This window comes from Euprymna scolopes, chromosome 4 (assembly GCF_053919585.1).
Source record: "Euprymna scolopes isolate OS-2025 chromosome 4, ASM5391958v1, whole genome shotgun sequence".
Taxonomy (NCBI): domain Eukaryota; kingdom Metazoa; phylum Mollusca; class Cephalopoda; order Sepiida; family Sepiolidae; genus Euprymna; species Euprymna scolopes.
Window position 1 is genome coordinate 46,719,197 of NC_136485.1, and position 19,667 is coordinate 46,738,863.

General features: G+C 32.3%; 1 protein-coding gene across 1 annotated transcript in view; it reads left to right on the forward strand.

The window, feature by feature from the left end:
* Positions 1 to 19,667, forward strand: part of LOC145267249 (alpha- and gamma-adaptin-binding protein p34-like) — a 45,219-nt gene that overhangs the window by 8,516 nt on the left and 17,036 nt on the right. Inside the window, exons 3-6 of the mRNA XM_080123288.1 lie at positions 3,805 to 3,904; positions 14,231 to 14,326; positions 18,616 to 18,696; positions 19,096 to 19,353. Of these exons, the coding sequence (XP_079979414.1) occupies positions 3,805 to 3,904; positions 14,231 to 14,326; positions 18,616 to 18,696; positions 19,096 to 19,353 (535 nt within the window). The remainder of the gene's footprint in view (positions 1 to 3,804; positions 3,905 to 14,230; positions 14,327 to 18,615; positions 18,697 to 19,095; positions 19,354 to 19,667) is intronic.

Consider the following 19,667-nt stretch of genomic DNA (forward strand, 5'->3'; position numbering starts at 1 on the left):
ATCTTTCACAATAATTTATTGTCTTCAATCTTTTAATGAGGACTTTTTGTTGGATTCTTTTGCTTCAGAATATTTTCCTTATAAAAATCTATATTTTTATTTCTTCTACATTTCAGTAAATATGCCTTGTAGCTTTCTACTGGAGCATTGCTCATTCATATTGATTTTTATTATTATTTAGTGTACTAATAAATATGCCTTGTAGCTTTCTACAGGAGCATTGATATACTTACAACAGTAATGAAAATAGTATTCCAAATAAAACTTCTTTGATATACTTACTACAGTAATGAAAATCGTATTCCAAATAAAACTTCTTTGATATACTTACAACAGTAATGAAAATCGTATTCCAAATAAAACTTCTTTTATATACTTACAACAGTAATGAAAATCGTATTCCAAATAAAACTTCTTTGATATACTTACAACAGTAATGAAAATCGTATTCCAAATAAAACTTCTTTGATATACTTACAACAGTAATGAAAATCGTATTCCAAATAAAACTTCTTTGATATACTTACAACAGTAATGAAAATCGTATTCCAAATAAAACTTCTTTGATATACTTACAACAGTAATGAAAATCGTATTCCAAATAAAACTTCTTTCATATACTTACAACAGTAATGAAAATCGTATTCCAAATAAAACTTCTTTGATATACTGACAACAGTAATGAATATTGCATTCCAAGGAAAACTTCTTCGATATACTTACAACACAAATGAAAATTTTATTCCATGCAAAAATAAGTATTCTCACCAAAGATTAGAAAAAATTACGGAGTAAAATTTTAAATAAAAATAAAATCGGTTTCGTATTTGTGCCAATCCACCATTCATTATTACCTGGTCTAATGACACACTGACTTATCTCTCCCTGCTTTATGGGTATTTCTATTCTTAATAGCAGATTATTAAATATGATAAAACTAATTTTTAATTTAAATATTTCTTAATAATTTTATTTAATTTTAGGTGTAGATACCTATTTTTGTCTAATATATATCAAAGAGTTTTTTTGATAATTTATTAGGAACTGTTATTTTCATCTGTGTAACTGATTTTTCACTTATACCCTTCTTGTATAAGCATCTTGATTAGCTAACAAATGACTCCTTGCAAGCTAACTCATCATTTGAACAAAACGTACCTTATAACGCTAATCAGGAGAAGTGCAATGAAGATAGAGCCAAGATGGCAGCCAAACTTGTCCCTCTCCAATAAAGAGGTAGAACAATAGACACAATAAACTTGTGTGAAAGTGTCCATGAATCATGCATGTGTGTTGTTGCACTGCGATAGTGGTTATTAGCACTATCGCATGTGATGACTCATTTGCATGACGGTGATTCGGCATGTGGGACACTGACTGGCTGAGGCAGTCTCATTTATATTAACAAGCAGTGCAACAACACACATGCATGATTCATGAACGCTTTCATGCTAGCTGATTGGGTCTATCTATTGTTCTACTTCCTTATTGGATAGGGACAAGTTTGGCTGTCATCTTGGCTCTATCTTCGTTGTTCTTCTTTTGATTAGAATTATCAGGTACGTTTGTTCAAATGATAATGAATTACTTCCAGTTCTAAGCAGTTCATATCCGCTTGCAACTCAGTTCACTAAACGTGTCATGTGTTTCTTGAAGATCAGAGGTTACTCATTACTTCTTTTATTTTATGATTATAATTTATTTTAATTTTGTATGAAAGTGTTTACGTTTCTGAACTTTTGAGGTGAGATTTGATAATTTGGATTATTCAGACTACTGTTCTTGAGTGTTATTCTTACAATGTTTCAGTACTGAGTGTTATTCTTACAATGTTTCAGTACTGAGTGTTATTCTTACAATGTTTCAGTACTGAGTGTTATTCTTACAATGTTTCAGTACTGCGTGTTATTCTTACAATGTTTCAGTACTGAGTGTTATTCTTACCGTGTTTCAGTACTGAGTGTTATTCTTACAATGTTTCAGTACTGAGTGTTATTCTTACAGTGTTTCAGTACTGAGTGTTATTCTTACAGTGTTTCAGTACTGAGTGTTATTCTTACAGTGTTTCAGTACTGAGTGTTATTCTTACAATGTTTCAGCACTGAGTGTTATTCTTACAATGTTTCAGCACTGAGTGTTATTCTTACAATGTTTCAGTACTGAGTGTTATTCTTACAATGTTTCAGTACTGAGTGTTATTCTTACAATGTTTCAGTACTGAGTGTTATTCTTACAGTGTTTCAGTACTGAGTGTTATTCTTACAATGTTTCAGACGATATAACTACAAGGACTCGTGGTGTAACGGATAAAGTACTGAGTAAAAATTCAGTTCTAGAGATTAAAGGTTTAATCCTTCGTGCAGGTAATACTAAGAATATAATTGTGAATTACTTAAGACTTCTACAGAACAAAAGCATGCTGCATTCTATGCTGTGGATTGATCAAAGAGTTCCATCAAAAATTCTATGTAGATTATACAGGTTGACAAAATACATCTGAAGAAGGTGGGAAGTTACATAGGTCGAAACATTGTGAGAATAACACTCAAGATGAGAACGATAGTTCAAATAATCAAGATAATATGAATCATGAATGTGTTGAACATCAATGTCTTTCAACTAAACCCATATGTGACAAGTATGCAGACATTTTGGAAGTCATTTCTCATAGGAGAAAGATGGCGTAAAGTAGAGCCAAGAAATGGACTCGTCAATTATTTGCAATGTAACATTACTCAACCTTCCACTAATTTACCTCACTGGGTGAATAGATTTTATGGAAACGTTTCATTAACCTGCTCCATTCTAGGCATAATCACGTTGATATACTGGTTCCAATTAGATCACTGAAGTAAAGTAATATTGGGGCTGGTCAGTACTAAAATTGGTGACCAGGTGCTGTATGTGTTCTTCATTTATCTTTGCATTGTTTCCAGTTATCCTGCAGTTTTCCTTGCTACTGGAATCAGGTAGTGCCAATTAAGAATTGTGGTTTGGGATTGCGCAACTTTTGCTTCTCTATTGCATGGGGTGTACATTGTCTCTCGAAATTGAATGGAAGCCATGATTCTAGGCTGGTCATTAGGACAGAACTAGAATGGTTAGTTTCTGTATGCATGCCATTATTGGTCAAAGCCAACTACTACTTATTTTAAACTAATACAAACATGTCCTCTCTCTTTACATATAACATTTAGTGACTTGACTATAACCTTCTGAAAAAAGAGAGAGAGAAACCTTGTTTAAGTTAAAAAGAAACATTTGCAAATAATTAAAATGATTAAAATATTCGATTGTTTCTAAACACATCTTTTCTTTATGACGAATGTATGTTTTTGAGATAAGGATTTATAATTATTTTTGTCCTATTTGGACTATTATTCTCATCTTGGTTGGTTTTTTTTTTTTGTCTTTTTTTTCACAACGTTTCGGACGATGTAATCTCCGGCCATCTTCAGGTGTATTCACACTGGATGTTATTGATGAATAGTGAAAAAAGTCTTTGGTTGTTTTGCTTTCCCAATGAACACATCTATTAGAAATTTGGCACTATTTGCGTTTTAAATTTCTAACAGCTGTGTTCATTGGGAAAATAAATAAACCATTTTTTTCACTATTCACCAATAACATCCAGTGTGAATACACCTGAAGATGGTTGGATGTTACATGGCTGAAATGTTGTGAAAAAAAACTACCAAGCTGAGAATAATAGCCCAAATAAGACAAAAAATTATTACATCTTTTCTTTATTTTTACTTTCTTTATATACAGTCTTATTTTAAAATAAAATTCTTTTAACTTTAGGAACAAAGTTTTCAGCGTTTGAACAAATGGCTTCCTTTTCTTGCTGATCAAAAACCAGAAGTTTTAATCGCTGTATGTCGACATTGTTCGGATTTTACAGGTGAGACATGTTTACTTTTATTATTTTTTTTTTACTTCATATTATTTTATGGTCATGACGTGATCTGAAAATGCAAATGTATCAGAGTAGGTATCCCAAACCAAAATTTTATTTTTATCATATCTAAAAAAAAGTAATGTGGGCATGTAGATTTTTGTAAACCATTTATAAAAATACCAAATTTATTTTGGTAGGTCAATTAGCCATCAAGTTATGATCATTCAAAGTTTGTCGGAAAGTTGAAATTCGCTATCGTGGCCGAGAAGCCAAATTTCATAGTCTATAACTAAAAATGTAAGCTACTAACAAGTGAAAAATCCTTATAAATGTAATGTCATCTTGTAGTAGATGAAAATTAATACAAATTTAGGCAATAAATATTAGATGAAACCAACTTAAACACTAGGCAAAATCCCTCTATCAACGCGAAAACAGTGAAAATACGACACGGAAAGGCAACTTTAACTGTTCATATCAATTTCATTTTAATAGCTAATGTATTGAATCTTCTTAGTATGATTCAAAACACATTAGAGATTAAGATAATTCTTTCTTTTAATTATAAATTGATAAAACCACTCAATTGTGGACCATGTAAAAGCAGTCAAACAGGCAATTTTGTAAATAGGGCAAAAAAGGTAAAAAAAAAAATGAGTCAAAAGTATACGTTACTGAAATTGCTGTAAAAATGTAACCATTGAAGTTAGAAGCTTGAAACTTTGCAACTTTACTAATTTTGGGGTGAGGAATTCAAAAAAATGGTTGCCTTGTTTCTAATAACAAAACTTTTTTGCCACAGAAATACTTTTACTTTGGGAAATTTAAACTCGCCAAAAAAGCACCGACGACAATAATATTTAGAAATTTTTTATACAAAAAAAAGGCACAAATCATTTTTTTTAAACATTGAAAAACTTTCAACTTAAAAAACAAGTAATAAAGATATTTTAGGTCTTACTACAATTCCTTTCTTATCGATCTTCTCTCAGAATTCTTTCATAGGCTTCTGCTATGGTAGATATCTCAGGAACCCTCCAAATCCTACCATCACTTGAAACTGGCATTACCTCAAAATCCCATCTGTAGACAAATGCTGACTCTACTTGTGCAATGTCCTCTGATAAAGGCCATCGAAAATAATCTTTTCTACTTTTTGTTGGCATTAAAAATTTTACTACAGTGCTGGATGCAGATATAATATCAATGACTTGGCCAATGTAAAAGTTGGTGTCATAGTAGACAGCTACCCATTGTCCTTGATGTTCATAACTGAAGATATCCTGAGATGGATCTTCATCACAACTGCAGGAGTTATCTGAATGTTCAGCAGATTCACTTAGGGAAGACATTTTTTGTTGTTTTGGTGGAGGTGGAGATGAATCAATTGGATTTCTTTTCAAGTAGTCAGAGAGAGCAGCTTCCAGTTGAACTTTATTTCCAATGGTGTTGATTTTGACACCTAAAACAACCTGGAGGTATCTCAATTGGTCTTTGAGTACTTCCAAACCACTTTCTGAAATTTTTTTTATCTGTTTATCAGACTTCACTGGACCACCATGCTTAATAACAGAGTTAATAATTCTCTCTTTCTTTTCCTTCTTTAATCTTTCATTTTGTGCAATTTTTTCTTGGACACGAAGTTTCACAAGGGCTTCTTGTTGTGCATGTTTTTGTCGCAAATGTTTTGCATGTTTTCTGGAGATGCTCAGAATGGATTGCCTCTTAGTTGATGGTATTACTTCCAACCAAGCTGTTGTCCGATTGCGCTTAAGCATATTTGAAGATGATCAATTATGTAGTGATGCATGTCGTTTTGTTTGCATGCTAAAATCTAAATCTCCAAAGGCATGCTCACCTGACAGATTTGTTAAAGGGCAGCTCTTCAAGGCATCTCTCGTCTCCTGATCTACATCTTTTCCAAAAGCACCTTCTAAAAAGTCATGCAACTGGTGCTTAGTGACAATGAGGAACTGAGTATCTTGCGCAAACATTCTAAAACAAGTTCAGGGGCCGTGAGACTAATACAGAGAGACACATTGCCTTCCTCAAAGAATTCCCCATTAAATACACCTTTACAGTCAGATTTTAATAACAACTGGGGATTGTTGATCCAGCATTCTTAACTTAGAGCCATTTTCTTGATATAGTGATGGAAGTCAACATACTGAACAGTGCTGTTAACAAGTTTGCAGAAAGGTTTGGTCAAATTAATGTTCAGCAAACCAACTGCAGCAAGTAGGGAATGTAGTCTCTCATCAGAAAGGTCAGCCAAAACACTCTGTAATTTCATATTGCAAGATGTTGCAAACACAGATAAAAATAATTTTATGTGCTCTTTATGGTGATATATTGCCAGGGCATTTTCAAATAGAGAATTAAACCTATTTGCCCGATAACTTGTGATTTGAGATTGGTACCCTTCTTTGCTGCAGAATGCCAGCCATTCTGTCCTGCAACCACTTTTATTGTTTATGAGTGTATGTACGGGTGACGACAAAAAAAAATTAATATGCGTTCTGTCACAATTTCTGTTAATGCTGACATAAAAAGTTTTTATGTAATTATTTTCAAATTTTAGGACAAAATAATTTAATATATTTGCTAATATATAGCCTTGGAACTGAGTTTTTATATTTAGTCAGTTTTTTTCTACAAAGCGTAAATGTTGACATGTTTTACGAATCCAAAACAAAGAAACAAAAAATAATAAATAAATAATGCTTATTTTAAGTAATTTATTTTAATTAATTTTTTTTTAATTCTCTTTTTTTTTCATAATTAAAAATACTTATGTTTCTGAACAATAACAAAAACATATACTTTATCGTCATAAGTCACTAGCCGAACGTTTTGTTTATGGAATTTAATTAAAATAATTTAACAATGCTAAAGTTTATCCAACCTAAAAAAATAAAAGTTTCCGTCAGTCCCACACAACTAAAAATGTTTTGTACACGGTTTTATTAATTAATTTAATTAAAATAATTTAACAATGCTGAAGTTTATCCAACCGTAACCGAAGGAGAAAGCGATGAAAGAACATATGAAAGTTTGAAAAAGCTATAGAAAATAAACTGGCATTATTTTTTAAATTGTAAATTTTCATTTTTTTTTAATGACGTTCTAAAAATATTAATTAAAAAAATATCTTTTTATAACTTTTAAATAATAAAGAAAAAAACAAACTCGCCTAAGAACTTTGATAAGTCCATAGTGAAACGAGTTGTTTATGTTTTTCCGTTCAGTCAGTCAGTACGTTGTGCTGCTGTGTGGCTACTGGCTAGCTGACAGTTGATAATTGGTCTCTCTGGCATTAAGTTGAAAATATCTGTAGGTACCCTAACTTTTATTAGTGTGCGCTCCTTGATTTATGGGGCCATAAACATGACACCAACAGATTATTAAAGAGGAGATATTCCTCTACAAAACGATGCCTTTTTCGGAATTTTTACTATAAAATTTCTTTCATGTTTCTTTCACTGAAGTTTTCAAGTTGGATTTTTTTTTTAGAAAAACCACTTATAACCTTTTAATAACCTCACCATGTTATTAAGTGACCTTTTTTCTTTAAAATGATACCATTTTTATTTACCTAGAGACTCACAATATGAAGCGCAACAAATTTGAAAAACATCAACATTTTTTTTGTGTAAAAAAAAAGAAGCGACATTTACCAAAATTAGAGGCATAACTTGAAAAATCCTGAAAAAAAAACTATTAAAGACACAAGAAAAAGAATTATATATCTATAAAGACAAAAGATTAAATTTTATTTAAATCAAAACCATATCAAAATAACCCAAAAAACAAACGAGATATCGCAAGTTGAAGTTAAGGGAAATTTTACTTTATTTAGTAGTTTTCGCACCTAAACTAGGCCAGTTTGAGATACCTAATCAGAGATGAGATTGTTAAATATTGGACTTCCGGAAAACACTGGGTGACCCAATTAAAGCAAAAATGGCGTGAGATGTTAAAATGTTATTGAATATTTCATATTCAATAGAGAAAACAGGTTTGTATTACTATACACATAGATTCGAAAAAGTTGTCAAAAAAACAAATATATAACAAATAAATGTTATCAAAGGCAAGACAAGTTACTTTTCTACCTAACTGGATATTTTTTTTGTGTTTTTATTTAATGTAACATCTTTATTCAGCTCAAAAAACATACAGTGTTTACCGATGTATTGGAAAATGAAAAATGGCGCCCAACTGTCTGATGAACACGGTAAGTTTGGGAAAAGAAGTTAAAAATAAAAAAACTCTACAAGATACTGTTATATGTCAGCCTATGTCACGGTAACATATATTGAGTGAGTTTCTAACAGTATTTTGTCTAGTTTATGATTTTAGCATATTTAATAACTTGACGAAATGTCGACTCCAAATATTCGAAAAAATCTATCTGTACAAGAAAAACAGCTTATTTGTGGCCATTATGATGAAAAAAAGATCATAGGGGAGATTGTTAAAATATTGAACAGGTCTAAAAGCGTTGGTTTTCAGGTTATTGAAAATAGAAAAAAAAAAAAAAGGTTTACCATTGACTGAAAAGAAAAAAAACAGGCCGACCCTGAATAACAACTAAGAGGGAGGATAGAAAAATCACTCCAACATCTCGTTCTGATCGCTTTAAAACTACGGCTTCAATATCCCAGGATTTTATATCTGAAACTGAACAAAAAATTCCCGGACAAACGATCTCACGAAAATTAAATGAATTTTGATTATTTTCAAGAAGTCCATGCTCAAAGCCTTTAATTTCTATTAAAAATAAAAAAAGCCAGATTTTTATTTGCCAAAAAACATTTGTTTTGGGAAGAAAAGAAATGGGAAAAGATTCATTTTAGTGATGAATCTGAATTCAATCTTTTTGAATCAGACAAAAGGCTACATGTCAGAAGAAAAATGGAGAAAGTCTGTCCCCTAAGTGCGTTAAAAGTACAGTAAAATTTAAAAGGGGGGGGGTAGTATAATGGTACGGCGCGTAATATCTTCAAAAGGAACTGGCCCCTTTGTGAGGATTCATGGAAAAGTAAATGCCCAAATGTGAAGAGAATTGATTAGAAAACATGTGGTTCCTAATCTTTCTGATTCTGATATTTTTATGCAAGACAGCGCACAATTGTTACATAGGGTTATCATTGAGGGGCACCATTTACGTTTGGTGTATAACATAAAAGGATTCCGTGTGCGTATGATTGTCTCTAATATAAATGGTTGTGTGTTTGATTATCATAAAGGGAATCGTGTGTGTGACATGTATTTTCAGAACCTACCTCTGCTTCTTCGATGTTGGACCATCTGGAAATTTCTCATCCTGGAGGGAGACTTGATACCTGTTTTTGGATGAAGATTCAATCACTCCAAGACAAGGAATTAGTTTTATAGTTTTTTATTTCACTTTCCCCAGAGGTCCTGCAGGAGGTGGAAGTGAAATCGGCCTGTGTGGGTTCTTCTTCTACACACGTCAGCGTTCGTCCCCCCCCCCCCCTGTGGAGAGGAGGAGACAACGGGAAGCCGTCCGTTGTCTTCTGTGTCCAAATCAAATCTCACAGATCTAGCCAACCTGACCACGTCACTCATACGTAATCTGGTCAGCTGACCCTCGGTTCTGGTAAACGTGACTACACTCCACGTTTACTCACCTCTCTCTCTCTCTCTCTCTCTCTCTCTCTCAATCCATTTTGTAACACAATGCCATAAAGCTAAAATAGTTTTAGAAGAGCTAAATAGATTCAATATTTGCATATGGACTGGCCAGCTCAGAGACCCGACCTTAAGCCAATTGAAAATGTTTGGAAAATTATTGGTGATAAGATGACAGAAAAAAAACAAAATCTTGATGATTTATGGGAATGTGTGAGAAAATCCTGGAATAATATCTCACCTATAACATGTGAACGATTAGTTCTGTTTTGCAGCAAAATATGCCATAGTGTGATTGAAAACAACGGGCGTTTCACTAAATACTGAAAGGATTCTTTGTTTTTTCATTAATAATTTCCCCCGTTCCTTAACTTTTGGACACCAGTAATTAAATTTATTTATATGTAAAAAAACTAATATATATTCAAAATCAAAAATTAAAAAAAATATTTTTTATTTAACTACCATTATTAAATATTGGAAAATTCACCAAAAATTTTTTTTCCCTTTTTCATAGATAAAGTTAGAAGCTATTAAAAAAAATGATTGGCCATTCCTTAACTTTTAGACGCTACTGTGTATATATATATATATATATATATATATATATATATATATATATATATATAATGTTGTAATGTATAGTAATAAATTATTATATAAAAAAATCCTGTAAATTCTATCCGCTTGTAAATCACGCCTTTAAAATCATTGTACATTTATTTTAACATGTTATAAATTTAAAAAAACGTATGATTTTTTCTTTTTTTACACGCAAAATGCGTCACTAGTTCAAGAAAATGTAAATATAATTTTAACTGAAGAATATAAAAGCATCCAGATTTTAAACGAAACAATAATCAAAACTGCTCGAAGACGACTGTTGAAACTCAGTAGAAAGTACTTGCAAAAATCAACCAAAAGAAAAAACAGATGGACCAGAAGATGACTATGGAACTTTCTTGCACAGATTCAACTGAGAAATTAGAATGACAATTCAAAAAATTGAAAAATTACAAAAAGAACTCATTAAACAAGAACACTCAGTGCTATTTAACATTACTTGTCTGAATGAAAACATGCTGCCTAAATACACTATATATATATATATATATATATATATATATATATATATATATATATATATATAGTCTAACGAAGCTTTTAATAAAGAAAATGCAAATATAAAAATAAAGAATGCAGTTTTAATTCCCGGAAGGAAAAAAAAAAATATTTTACTTTAACCTATCGCAGACTTAGCATCTACATAATCCGACTTCTAAAAAGTTTATAATGACAAAAGAGAATTCATTTATATAAGGATAAAAAAAAAGGCATTAACTAAAGTTGTTAAATAGAAATAGACTTAGCACTTCCATAAGCCGATTTTGCAAAAGTCTTCAATTTTAAAACAGAATTTAACTATATAAGGATAAAAAGAGAAAACCTTAACTAAAATTTTGTAAACAGAAAACGGGGATCATCAGCTGCTTACCATGTAGCTGTTTTGGAGATTTAAAAAAATTTTTAAATTATATATATATATATGCACATACATTTTAGAGACATGAATGTATACCCATTATGTAGACCGCTATATAACAAGATTCAATTGATAATGATATCACACTATAATAGACATGAGCAAAAAAAGGAATGACAAATAACACCCTACCCAAGATTCTATCTTTTAAACACCTCAGCCTAACATTCAGACAACATGAATTGAAACAAATACATTGAGGACATTGCCAAGGCTGCTGCAAAGAAGGTGGGCTCCCTCTACCATGCTAGAAAGTTACTCGCATCCTATATCTTCATAAATCTACAATTTGCCCATGCATGGCATATTGTTGCCACATATGGGCTAATGCATCTACCATTAGTCTCTCATGTTTAGACTGGGTCCAAAAAAAGCTTCTCAAATTTAATAAATTCAGCGCTGTTGGACAAGCTTCAACCTCTGTCCCATCGCATATCTTATCCCTGTGCCTATTTTACAAGTACTTTAATGGAATGTGCTCTGATGAATTCATAGCACTTGTACCCTCCCCTTAATCTGCATACTCCCAACTAGCCCGACAAATAGCAAAATCTTAAAAATGTACGGGTCCCTAGATAATGGAAAACATTCTAATCTAATAGTTTCTTTCCCTTGAACTGCTAGATTTTGGAATTCCCTCCCTGTTTCATGCTTCACTGATTATACTAACCTTCAGAAGTTCAAATGTAATATGAATAAACATCTTGCTGCTCAACTCCCCACAGTTTGCTGTTAGGGATGATCTGAAATAGTAGTCCCTTACATTAGAAGTGGTAGTATGCTTTGTTTAAGATGAAAAAAAAGTAAAATAATACAGGGTGACCCCAAAAAAAACAGAAAGTATATCTAGAACATATGCTGTACCTATTTACAATGCCTCCCCACGGGACAGAGTTAGACACCAGGGTCATTTTTTTAACGTGGAGAAAAGGTGCAAAAATAAAAATTGTCTTAGTCATGAAGGATTTCTCCTCCACTGAAAGAGAACGAGAAATGGAAGTGCCGCATCTGAAGAACAGATACTACACTTTGATCTTGGCCAAAAGAAGATATGCTGTAGAACGGAGAAAAAAAGGCCAAAGACCCTAGTGCTTTGATGAGATGTTTTGAATATAATAAACTAGTTATGACCAAAGTTTCATTTCATTTAGACAAAACACTAAGAAATGGGGCCCTAATTAGAGTTGGGGGCCCGTTTTTTTTGGGGGGGGGGTCACCCTGTATAGGAATTCAAGGTTATTTAATGAAATGTATAAAACATATCATCTTAACATTTTATAAAATAAAATTTTTGCTCTTTTTAACTTTTAACTTCAGATGAACATATCTCGGCTCTAACAAAACTTTATTGATCAAAATAAGCACCATCAGAATCGGAACACTTTTGCCAAAGCAAAACAAGTATATCGATGCCATGTAGACGTAAAAATCATGTGTTCTAGTGGTGATGAAGTCGCTGAAGGCATTTTTGATATCACTTAGGTTTTTAAAGCATTTCTCACGCAGAAAGTTTTCAAGATGCTTGAAAAAGTAGTCGACAGTAGATGAGAGCTCTGCGAGCGTATGGCGGATGAGGCAAGTTTCATCGCCCAATTCATTCAACTTCTTCAGAGTACGTTTACTGCTTCATAACGAGCCTTTCTTATGGCTGAGGCACCCATTTATGAATTTTTTTTTGTCTTTTTAATCTATCTCAAGTGGTTGGAAATCATTGTATACATTACGTCTATTTCGCAAGCAAGTTCTGGAACAGTTTTGTCTTAATTGATCGTTGTCAACATCTGATGGCCAACCACTATCAAGATTCTCGTCACCGCCACAAAATTTCTTAAACCACCCTTGTGCTGTGTGTTCACTAGTAGTTTCTGGGCCAAATGTTTCAGAAACTTTTCAACCTAGCTTGAATTGAAAAAAGAAAATTGTGCAAATTTTCTTTTTTTTTTCCTCTTGTATTCAACGTTCTGAAAAGAAAGCATTATTGTTTTAAAACGATTGTAATTCGAATGATTAGAGCAAAAAATGCTCTTTAATATGATATATAAAGTAAAGGTATTATAATGAAAACTTATTTGAAAATACATCATTTGAAATCCAAATTAAAAACTCCGTAAGGACCATCTTGTCAACCTAATATAAGATTTACAAACTAAGTGACATAGCAATATGGCAAGAGGAACAAACAACAATAGTTATTTTGAGATTTTACATAAATTTAAAAGAAAGGAACGGATGAAAATTATAAAAAAAGTTGCTTGCAAAAAAAAATATTTTTTGCAGACTTAACTGTTACTATCTCTCTGGATCCATGTCGACTTGGTGTAACATTGTTCAAGCATAAAGACAATTAGGAATTACTGTAACATTGTACACACATTGCGGCCTCAGTCAAAAAGTGGACAAAAGAACAGGAAATAACTTCCACTCGCATTTTTGGTTTGTATAACAACGTTTATTTCTTTATCGTTACACCTGTGACGTCATTCACGTGATGTAGAATGTTCTCTACATCTTTTCCGAGATTTCGAGTGATATCTCATTTTTGTCGAGATCTTTGTCTTTTTTTTTATAGTTTTTTTCACCCTACCCCCACCGGTGACATCACTTCTCATGCATTTACGTGTGCGCTATATCACATTGATAGGAAGACTCAGAATACTGTGAATAAGAGGCTTCAGGTTCGCCCACATTTGACCATAGTTATAAATGACCTGAAGTCTCCTTTTTCATTGTTCATTCAAGATGTAACTCCTTTTCCTGGATTGCACCACTTACTCTTGATTGGCACTATATGATGCTGAGTATTGAACAAGGGAGTATTTAATACCTTTTTTTTCCCTTAGTATTTGGTGTGACTGGACCAAGGATTGTACTCCAGTTTATCAGGCCGTTAGCAAACACTGTAACCATTATGCCAAATGAGTTATCAAGAGTTATATCTTCTTTGACAATTAATAAATTGTAGAAAATGTTTTTTTCATCACAGGTGGCACTGTTATTAATGTTCTCTCTATTAAATTAATTTGCATAAGCATGATGGCACCTTATTAATTAGTCAATTAATAATCAATTTGTGCTTAATGCTACATCTGTAAAATCGTTTTTAATCTCAATGTTTTTTATATTTTTAGCTATTCCAAGAATGACTATTCTTAACTGGTGCATAGAAAATGGATTTGAACTGGTGGAATTGAAGCCTGATCCTAGTGATGAAGAGGAGGAGGAAGGTTAGTTTTAAAAAAGGAGAAGAAAAAGGTTATTCATTTTTTTTTTTTTTTTTTTTTCTCAAATTGTTCCAAAGTTACTGAGCCATCAACTTTCATGATCAACATTTGATCTATGAGAAAAGGGTTATGAGGAACAAGAGATCATATATATAATAAATACAACACTGGTGGATTAAAAAATATATCCATTTGGAATTTGGAAACAGACGAATCTCACAGGTGAGGAAGACATTTTTTATAACATGAATAGGCTAGCCAAATAATCAAAAGTACTAAACTAGATCTAATATCTGTATAAAAATTTTTTGTTCTTGTGATTAAGAGAGATAGTGTTTGATCAACACTGCTGGGGAGCCATGATTTATAATATACTGTTTTGCTTTTAAATCCCCAAAACAGTGTTTCATGGTAAACAACTGATGATTCCTTAAATTAATATTAGGACTATAGTGAATTTAAGAAAGTAAGTTGATGCATTGATTGCAGGTGATTAAATGACTTACTGACTAAATAGTTTTTTAAAGAATGATAAAAAATACAAAAATTAAGTAAGTTTTTTTATATAGTTTTAAAGGTTAAAAAACTTCCAAGACATATATATAATTGAACATTTTAACATGCTGAAAAGAAATAAACGGTAAGATGAACAATATCTTGGAATTTGGAATATAGACTTTTATCATTTATCTGTATATGCTCTCTTATTAAATGGTGATGTTAAATTTAACATACGAGGTGCCTTCAATAAGTTTCCAGACTTTTTTTTACAGGCATTTACAATTGTTGTAAATTCTTGAAAATTCAGTATGTTATTGCTACACATCTTATGAGATGACTGACCAATTTTTATGATTTCAGGTTTAAGTAAATAGCTACAGCAGGGATTGGGATATACTTTACTAAAACCTGATTGTCACAGCTTGTAAATTTCAAAAATGCAATCTGGATGTGATGACAATTTAGAAGAACAATGTGCAATAAAATTCTTTTTTAAACTTGGAAAAATGCCACAAAAACGTATGGAATGCTTCAGACTATTTTTGGACCATCTTGCATGAATCTAACATCAGTTTTTGAGTGGCATAAGGACCGTTGTGTGTCTATAGAGACAATAAGTGCACAGTTTGATATCAGTGTGGGAACTGTGCACACAATTATTTGCAAGGAATTTTTTTATCAAGGCCCGGAAGCCACTCAGGGATAAGGGTTATTGCGTGTACAGTAATCAATGGGATAGTATCGTAGTAATCCTTAGTATTGGAGATTTGATAAAGTGTCTTACTTAAGGGGGCGGTTTATCAGGAATTTGTTTATGTTGGACTTGAAGACATCCAAGTTGTAGTCAGGTGGGAAACAGGCGAACGGAAGAGAGTTCCACAGGTGTGTACTTCTAAGAAAGAAGCTTTGTTCATGGAATTTACGTTTTGGTTTTGGCACAGATAAAGAGTGGGGAAAATTTTTGACAGTGGTTTCAGATAGACGGGTGTTTATCGTGAAAGATTGTCGAGGGGGGGGGGCAGAGATTGGAGCTCAGATGAACACTTGCCATGGAAATAACGATAAAACAAAGACAGGCTTGCAACGTCTCTTCTGTGGGAGAGAGGTTGCAGGGAATTGAAGATACAGAAGATTTGTGCAAAGTTTGTCCTAAGGATGCAGTTCTTGTCACAGACTATTTGACCAAGATGAGCATCAAGACAGTTTCTCACCTCCATATAGTCCAGACCTTACTCCCTGTGACTTTTTTTTTTATTCTCTAAGCTCAAGGTAAACCTTAGCGGCTGTTATGAGACAATTGAAGAGATAAGAGGCTGTGGAGGGTCGTTGACACGCTCACACAAGAGGACATCCATGGAGCCTTCCAGAAGTTGTTAGAATGGTACAAGTGCATTGTAGCTGGAGGAGATTACTTCAAAGGGGAATAGGTTCATGTTTGGACTCTCAATCAAAGTGGTCATACGAAAAAAATCTGGAAACTTATTGAAGGAATCTTGTAACATACTTAAGTAGAACTTATATTTTTTTAAAATTAATTGATCAGCTGCTGATATGAAACATTTTTAAATAATCACTTATACATTAAAAAAAAAAAAACTGGCAAAGAGTTAACTACCCTTGAATTTAAAAATAGGAGTTGTCTACCTTGACTTAAAAAAATGCAAACAAATAAAAATTAAAAACTGTAATGACTTCATTGGATTCTAGCCAATACCAGATAGATACAACTAGATTTATATCAATATTTTACAGTTTATTAGAGCATGCATAGCAACTTCATATTATTAACTATATCAAAACATTACTCGAATATTCCCAGTGAAAATCAACTCCAAAAGCATCTAAAAATTTTATGCATAGCATTAAATGGACCCAACAAGTTTGATATGTTGGTTAAACAAACAAACTTCATATTTGTAAATCTTTGATAACTGTCGTAATTTTATGTCAAAATGACTGTAATTAACAGGTATCCCTACAGTGTCTTATGGATGGAGGTCAAATCCCTTACACACAAGCTTACATATATGTGGACATCAGTACTAAATCTCTCTCTCTATCTCTCTTTCTCTCTACATATATATATTTTTTTCGTAAGATTTTGTATTCCTGCATGTCACCAATAGAAAATGAATAAAGAAAGGTTATAAACTTTTATACTTTTTGTATTCATATTTTTGTGCATTTTCATATATATATATATATACATATATATATATGTTGACTTTGCTTGTTTGCATCTTGTCTTCAGCGATCGAGTGAGTCCATCTCTTAAAAAATGGAATGATAGATGAATATATATATATATATATATATATATATATATATATATATATATATACGTATGGGCGTGGCTCAAAGGCTAAGAAATGAGTGGAGAGTTGTATTTTTTAGTTTCAATTCTAGCTGATGACATCCAAGTTAAATATATATTTTTTTAGTTTTGATCTCACTGCCATAGTAGGTTCAATATAATAACAAGCCATGCATTCATGGTCCCCCTCTTATGCTGCATGTGAGATAACGCCACAAAAAATAGTGAAGAAAATATGAATGTGAGAAATGTGAAGGGCCAATGTTGCCTTCACATTTTCGCCAAGTTTCAGAAAATCTAATGGATGGGGCAAAAGTTATGGGATAAAGTATGTCATTTTTGCAATTTTGGGACATTTATGACCCCTTTTGAGCTCCTGGAATGCCGAATCCCAGTGAAAATGGACAAACGATGCAGTTTTACACCTTAAGACATGTACATTTGAATTCAGCACCATGGAAAACCACTATATAGACAGACATATCAAGTTTTTGTTGAGAAATATGAAAAAAGAGTCACAAAAAGAGGTGTTTTTAGCACTGAAAGTCCTCGGGGACACGAACTAGAATTTTGCCAGCGTCACCCATACTGGATTTATATTAAGAACAATGAGCTCCACATTTTGGCCAAGTTTAAAAAAAATCTAATAAATGGATTAAAAGTTATGGGGGAAAATGTGTCATTTTGGGGCATTTTTTACCTCTTTTGAGCCCCTGGGAGCGCAACGGGAATTTTTGTAAAAAACATTTTTTTCACTGTGCACATCTGTTTAATGAAAACAATTTGTGGCAAAATTTCAGGAAAAACTAATGGACGGTTATCTGGCAATAGTCTGGACTAACGGACACACGGAAGCACAGACGCCACTGAAAACATAGGTCCCTCTCCGATAAATCGGGGAACCAATAAATACGTAATCTACATGAATTAAACTATCATATTTAAGCATATCTTACAAGCGGCCAATGCCGGGCAGTTTACTAGTGTGTGTGTATATATATATATATATATATATATATATATATATGAGAGAGAGAGAATTGACTTCCATTTGCACAATTTTTGCATAAATTGATGTAAAACCCAACAACGAACTTTTCCCTTGTTACATAAACGTCATTTAAGAAGACTACATATATATAAAATAGATATCGCCTTTAAAAGTTTTTGCACGGTGAGTATATAGTGAAGCAAGGTCTGTACAATTACCAACCACACTTCTGAATTGGCATTGCTTACATCCAGTGACAAGGATAAGTCTAGTATGATTGGAAACAATGCTAGGATAAGTATAGAAAGACTGGTGTTATTTTAAGTTTTGCTTCTCTATTAACTAAAAAATCAAAGCTTAAGAGTCAAGTCTATTCTAGTATTTAATTCATAGCTGTAGAGTGGTTATATTTATTTTTACTTAAGGGTATTAATGAAATTAATAGAAACTTTATTATCTTAGCTTATGCTGTATGTTTATTTTCAGACGATTTTCCTGAAACTGTTGGTGTCGGCAGAATTATTCAAGCTTTACATGCACACACTTGGCCTAATTTGATTATGAAGAGTAAGTATTTCAATTGAAAAAATAAACTTTGTTCATTTGAAAACTGAACTTTGTTTTCTCTATCTAATCTGATGTTGCAACTATTTGCTAGTTCTTTATTCATATTTTCACTAAGAAAATGCAATTATTTTTATCCTTGTTTTTACATAAAATCTTAATTTCAATTTGATATCTGAAACCTTTATCTGATCACATAAGTCCTATAAGCAGAAATGTATGATTAAATGAACAAGAAAAAAAAAATAATCATCAGTACTTCCAAATCTAGACAGAAATCTTCTGAATCATTAATATTATATAAAAATAATATTTTTCTTTGTACTTCCAGGTGTGACACTAAACATATTTAATGACTCTTAATTAACCATTATCTTTTTTTTTTCTTTTTTTTTTTTTTAGAAGACGGACCATCATTCTGCCAGACTTATTTGAATGAATTGATGGCTGAAGAAGATTTGCCCTCTTCAACAAATTCCGCTATTGCTAACAACAAACACAATCAAGATGTCTGCCTGAAACGGACATGCAACAACACGACTAGTTACCCAGATGACTCTGTGGAAGCAAGTGTACCTCTTGGGATTGAAAGTAATGGTGTCTCTACATGTGCTAATTCTAGAACAGATAACAAATCATTCTGTAAGACACCTCAGTCAGGTACGGCTACAAAAATGTTTTTATTAATAACTTGATTATATTTTATATCAGATTAAATACTTGTCACATTGGACTATTACCAGTTGCTACAATTTTCTGAATCAACTGAATTATATATCTTATTGTGATCTTACTTCTGCTGCTGATTGTAAAAGGAGCAAGTATAGGTGCGGTGATAGTAGTAGTAGTAGTCATGGCCACCTGTGTCCCACTTCACAGTTACCAGTTCATGTCAACAGTTATTGCAGTTTATATATTAACATAAAAAAATAGCACAGCATATTTATATTCAGGATACAGGTTTCTTTTTGTTG